The following is a 6,872-nucleotide window of genomic DNA, read 5'->3' on the forward strand; positions in this document are numbered from 1 at the left end:
CCCTGTTCCGACCGTGGAACTGGATGGATTACTCCCATTAACAATAGTTCTTGTATGCAGCGTAGAAACGCTTCTTTCTTTGTTTGGTTTGTTGACAACCTTGACAGATGAAATCTCTCTCTTGGAGGAGAGTATTTGAAGTCCAGAAGGTATCCCTGGGATATTATCTCTAGCGCCCAGGGATCCTGGACATCTCTTGCCCAAGCCTGGGCGAAGAGAGAAAGTCTGCCCCCCACTAGATCCGATCCCGGATCGGGGGGCCTCAATTCATGCTGTTTTAGGGGCAGCAGCAGGTTTCCTGGCCTGCTTGCCCTTGTTCTAGGACTGGTTAGGTCTCCAGCCTTGTCTGTAGCGAGTACCAGATCCTTCTTGTTTTGGAGCAGTGGAAGTTGATGCTGCTCCTGCTTTGAAATTCCGAAAGGAACGAAAATTAGACTGTCTAGCCTTAGATTTGGCTTTGTCTTGAGGCAGGGCGTGGCCCTTACCTCCTGTAATGTCAGCGATAATTTCTTTCAAACCGGGCCCGAATAAGGTCTGTCCCTTGAAAGGTATATTAAGTAATTTGGACTTAGAAGTTACATCAGCTGACCAGGATTTTAGCCACAGTGCTCTACGCGCCTGAATGGCGAATCCGGAATTCTTAGCCGTAAGTTTAGTTAAATGTACTACGGCTTCCGAAATGAATGAATTAGCTAGCTTAAGTATTCTAAGCCTGTCCGAAATGTCGTCCAGCGTAGCTGAACTAAGGTTCTCTTCTAGAGACTCAATCCAGAATGCCGCTGCAGCCGTGACCGGCGCAATGCATGCAAGGGGTTGCAATATAAAACCTTGTTGAACAAACATTTTCTTAAGGTAACCCTCTAACTTTTTATCCATTGGATCTGAAAAGGCACAGCTATCCTCTACCGGGATAGTGGTACGCTTAGCTAAAGTAGAAACTGCTCCCTCCACCTTAGGGACCGTTTGCCATAAGTCCCGTGTGGCGGTGTCTATTGGAAACATCTTTCTAAATATCGGAGGGGGTGAGAACGGCACACCGGGTCTATCCCACTCCTTAGTAATAATTTCAGTTAGTCTCTTAGGTATAGGAAAAACGTCAGTACTTGTTGGTACGGCAAAATATTTATCCAACCTACACATTTTCTCTGGTATTGCAACTGTGTTACAATCATTCAGGGCCGCTAACACCTCCCCTAGTAATACACAGAGGTTTTCCAGCTTAAATTTAAAATTTGAAATATCTGAATCCAATCTGTTTGGATCAGAACCGTCAGCCGCAGAATGAAGCTCTCCGTCCTCATGTTCTGCAAGTTGTGACGCAGTATCTGACATGGCCCTAGCATTATCAGCGCACTCTGTTCTCACCCCAGAGTGATCACGCTTGCCTCTTAGTTCTGGTAATTTAGCCAAAACCTCAGTCATAACAGTAGCCATATCTTGTAATGTTATTTGTAATGGCCGCCCAGATGTACTGGGCGCCACCATATCGCGCACCTCCCGAGCGGGAGATGCAGGTACTGTCACGTGAGGCGAGTTAGTCGGCATAACTCTCCCCTCGTTGTTTGGTGAAATTTGTTCAATTTGTACAGATTGACTTTTATTTAAAGTAGCATCAATACAGTTAGTACATAAATTTCTATTGGGCTCCACTTTGGCGTTGGCACAAATAGTACAGGTCTCATCCTCTGAATCAGACATGTTTAACACACTAGCAAATAAACTTGCAACTTGGAAATATTATTCAAGTAAAACACAATGAAAAAACGTACTGTGCTTTAAGAAGCACTGAAAGATATATAACAGTTGAAATCAATAAACTTTGAAAAACAAAACACAATTTAGCAAAGGTTTGTTCCCATTAGCAAAGAAAAACTAACCCTGATGGCATAAAAAGTTAAAGAATAAACGTTTTTTATCACAGTCAACTATAATCTCACAGCTCTGTTAGATTACTTCCCTCAAACAAGCTTTGAAGACCCCTGAGTTCTGTAGAGATAAACCGGAACATGCAGGAAAAAACAATGAGCTTCTGACTGAAATTTTTGATGCGTAGCAAAAGCGCCAAAAAAAGGTCCCTCCCCCTCACACACAACAGTGAGAGAGATCAGTAAACTGTCATAATTAGATCAAGCAACTGCCAAGTGGAAAAATAGTGCCCAAACATTTTATTCACCCAGTACCTCAGAAAATGGAAACGATTTTACATTCCAGCAAAAACGTTTAACATAAATTAAGAGTTATTAAAAAACCTGTTGCTTTGCAATTAGGCTAAAGTCTTATATACACAGTGTAATTCCAGTGAAGTACCATTCCCCAGAATACTCAAATGTTAAATATACATACATGATATTATGTCGGTATGGCAGGATTTTCTCATCAATTCAATTGTCAGAAAATAAAAACTGCTACATACCTCTTTGCAGATTAAACTGCCCGCTGTCCCCTGATCTGAAGTTTACCTCTCCTCAGATGGCCGAGAAACAGCAATATGATCTTAACAACTCCGGCTAAAATCATAGTAAAAACTCTGGTAGATTCTTCTTCAAACTCCACCAGAGAAGGAATAACACACTCCGGTGCTATTAAAAAATAACAAACTTTTGATTGAAGAAATAAAACTAAATAAAATCACCATAGTCCTCTCACACATCCTATCTAGTCGTTGGGTGCAAGAGAATGACTGGGAGTGACGTAGGGGGGAGGAGCTATATGCAGCTCTGCTGGGTGAATCCTCTTGCACTTCCTGTTGGGGAGGAGTAATATCCCAGAAGTAATGATGACCCGTGGACTGATCACACTTAACAGAAGAAATAATAATTATAAACACACACACACATTTATTTACATACACAATCATATACACAAACACACATATACACACACACACACTAATAAATATATATATATAATACACTCTCAAAAAGTGAATCCATCCTCCTGGGACAACTGCCTGGGTGCAAAAATAGAATACATACAGAAGCAAACAAATGCACTCTCAGGTCTTCTTTTTTAAAAAGCTTTTCCCCTGTGTGAATCCTTTCATGCTTTTTCAGAGTACTCTTTTCTGTAAAACATTTTCCACACACTGTACATTTGAAAGGTTTTTCTCCTGTGTGACTAATTTCATGCTTTTTCAGATCACCCTTTTGTATAAAACTTTTTCCACACGCTGTACATGTGAAAGGCTTTTCTCCTGTGTGAATCTTTTTATGACTTTTCAGATTATCCATTCTTGTAAAACATTTGCCACACTCAGTACATGTGTGTGGTTTCTCACCTGTGTGAATTTTGTAGTGTTCTAGTAGAGGAGACTTCCATCTAAAGCTTTTCTCACATTCTGTAGATTTGAAAGGTTGCTCCTTTGTATGAATCATTTGGCTAGACTGTAGACTTTTCTCTTCTTTAATATGTTTTGAAGCCTCAGTAAATGTGTGTGGTTTATCCTCGGGGATAATAATTTCACTAGATAAGGCATAAATGTTGTCCTCTTGTTTGATGACTAAGTTACTCTCTGTACATAATGATTGCTGCCCTGTTCCTGACGATTCACCATCTTCTTTAAATATCTGCTGTGATATCCCCAATGTTTGTGAATAGTCATTGGTGTCTGAGACTATTAGAGTTTGCGGTATCATTCTGATGCTTCCTTCAGTGAAGGATAGATATGAACTATTCACGTGCTTATCTACATAAAAAGAAATGGAATAAAGAAAAATAAGACTGTTTATTCTTTATAATATAATCCATCTCAATAAATAAAATATGATTTTTTATACTTAAAAATGTCTTCCATTTTGTATTTTTCAATTTATTTACCTGTAAATTACAAATTAAAAAAGCATGAATAGAATGTAAACATTACTACATCATAGTAAACTAAATTACTGATGAAAATAAGTTCTAGGGCCACATTAAACAAGGTGCGTGTGGATAATGTTCTCAGCCAGGGAACAAGTACATCTGTATTCTAGGCAAGAGAGGTGGCATCCACCATCCTCATTTAACATTGCACAAGCAAATGCACATACAGCCCTGCCTGACTCATGCTCAACCAGTTGGGTGAGAACATGATGTCCTAATCATCACAGACTAATCATCAGTGTGAGATGTTTTGTGAGGATAAGAATCAGTGACAGTATGATAATCTTTACCTTTCGGCTGTGGTTGTTCTATTTATATAAAACGCCAAAAACTTTATTAGTTTAATAATACTCTCTGTAAAATTAAGCACACAAATCAGTGGTGGTTCTGTGGTGGGAAACACTGGGGGAGTTATGTGTGTTCCATACATGGGACCAAGGTAGGCATAAGGGTAGTTATGGGTGCTCCATGAGAGAGGCCAGGGCAGGGGAAGATAAAGGTGAGGTTAGGCAGTTGTTGGACATGATCTGTCCAGTGGCGGACCTAATAGACAGGGTGCCCTGGTGCAAGATTTTTTTTTTTGGGCCCCCCATAAAAAATAACTCAAAAGCGCATCAGCATAGCCATGGATGCAATCACACACATATATACACAAACACACATATATTATTACGATTATTTAGTAAATTATAAATATTAAACTATGATATTTATAAAATTAAGAAACTGTTAATAAAATAATAATTATAAACACATATACACATTTATTTACATACACAATCATATACACAAAGACACATATACAGACGCACACACTAATATATATATATAATACGCTCTCAAAAAGTGAATCCACCCTCCTGGGACATCTGCCTGGGTGCAAAAATGGAATACATACAGAAGCAAACAAATGCACTCTCAGGTCTTCTTTGTAGTGGGTCAACAACAAAGGTTTGACGTTTTGGGGTTCACACAGACCCCTTCATCAGAATAAAGAAAAAAGTGTCATTGCATTTGTTTGCTTCTGTATATATATATATATATATATATATATATATATATATATATATGTATATCTATCAAAGAAAAAGTACAGACCACACTCTAGTCTCCACAGCTCTGGCCCCAGGTGCACCAAACAGGCATACACAATGAAAAAATAAAGAAGCACTCCACTGGACTTATAAATAAAACAACCAAATATAGGGGGCGCTAAAAGTACATGGATAAATCAGTGCAAAAATAAATCACTATGCATGGAAAATACAGAGCAATTCATACATCACAAGAACCAAACAAATATATAAAACCTTTAAATAAAACCTTTGAATAAAGGATAACACAGAGACCAAAGTCTTTCTTGGAAATGTATGACCGGATGACCGGAGAAGAAGGGATATAAAATGTTCTTATGTAGGCTGCCTCCTCCTCACCGACTGGTCCGGGTAAAGCTGAAAAAATGCAGAAAACAGAGGGGCGCCTCATGTGTGGTACAATCAGATGATATAATGTGAGTACCCATTTGTATCATCTAAGAGATATTGCCGGTTATACCTTTAATGGTCTGCACATGTAGTGCTTTCTTTTTGTGTTTTCTAATTTCTCACCAGCCACACAGCATTGCCTGGAGGGTGAGCTGTCACACCTATCTGAAATTGCAGCTTGTCTCTAGCAGCACATAGGTGTGCTTCAAGAGTATGTGAGTACTCATTTGGCTCCATTCTGTTTGTTTTGTATTATATCATCTGATTATACCACACATGAGGCGCCCCTCTGTTTTCTTGTATTTTTTCGGACTTATAAATCAACACACTTTACTGTTGTAAACGTTTTCGGACAACTGTCCGTCCTCAGACAAATAAGTTGTCCGAAAAAGTTTACAACAGTAAAGTGTGTTTATTTATAAGTCCAGTGGAGTGCTCTTTATTTTTTCATTATATATATATATATATATATATATATATACACACATATATATATATATATATATATATATATATATATATATACACACACACATACCCCACATAAAGAAAACCCAGTACTCACCAGCAAGCTCACAGTAAAGATTTAAAAGCAAAAATGGAAAGGTTAGTTACCGCATCAAGACTATGAGTACGGCCAAAGCCGAAACATGTTAGTCTATTTTTTCTTCTAATAGGGTATGTACCCTCCATGTTTTAATTATTTCTAATAAAGAGACTTTTTATTCTAACTACAGCAACTGACATTTTGTTTATTTTTGAGCTACATTTTTTGTCCAGGTCGGTTGCGGTTATTCTACTGAAGCTGCACTGCAGTCCGGACCTGCCTACAACCCTCTCTCTGGACAAGACTCTTTTGGTTCCCCGAGGCTATAGCAAAACGTCACTTGTAAAACATTTGGAAATACCTTTCACCGTTTCATTGTTACACACAGACAGCAGGAGCTATACAGCAAAGAATCAAGACAAGCTCGCTGATTGGTCCATGCTCCCTCAGGCACCAATCCCAGTATACACACGGAGTACCGCAAACTGACAGCAGAATCCAGGAAGTGACATCATGCCACACGTGGGGCGATACGGAAGACGCTGAATCCGCATGGTGTGGACAGACGGGGCTCCGGAACAGCGCACAGAAGGATCAAGGAGGATTCAGGTCAGAGGTACTGGGGCACTGAAGGGAGCTGAGGTATACATGGTATACATGGGTAAAATGATACTTGTCTGGTAACCAGGACATTTAAACCTGCCTGACTTTGCTATGTCTGTATCACTTTTATAAACGGTACTTTACAACTTGGCTATATATTGCTATTTGGGTATACGTTACAAAAGGTCACTGAATAGCACATTACATAGAAGCAAGAGTTATTAATGGAAGCGCTTGTTTGGTTTTTCAGCCATAAGAGAGAGGATGGCATATTATTGCAATTTAATTGCTACTTGGATTAATAAGGAATTTATATGTTAGTTCTTGTCTGGACATTACTCTAAGTGGAAGCAGAAAACCTTGTCTGTTGCATTGAA

The 6,872-nt window shown here is 39.0% G+C and overlaps 1 protein-coding gene across 2 annotated transcripts in view; it reads right to left on the reverse strand.

Moving 5' to 3' along the window:
- The window catches only part of LOC128659863 (oocyte zinc finger protein XlCOF6-like), a 153,374-nt gene that overhangs the window by 82,766 nt on the left and 63,736 nt on the right, over window positions 1-6,872 (reverse strand). For both annotated transcript variants that reach the window (XM_053713437.1, XM_053713438.1), the window contains exon 3: window positions 3,278-3,685. In XM_053713437.1, coding sequence (XP_053569412.1) covers window positions 3,278-3,685 — 408 coding nt within the window. The remainder of the gene's footprint in view (window positions 1-3,277; window positions 3,686-6,872) is intronic.

This window comes from Bombina bombina, chromosome 5 (genome assembly GCF_027579735.1).
Source record: "Bombina bombina isolate aBomBom1 chromosome 5, aBomBom1.pri, whole genome shotgun sequence".
Taxonomy (NCBI): Eukaryota; Metazoa; Chordata; class Amphibia; order Anura; family Bombinatoridae; genus Bombina; species Bombina bombina.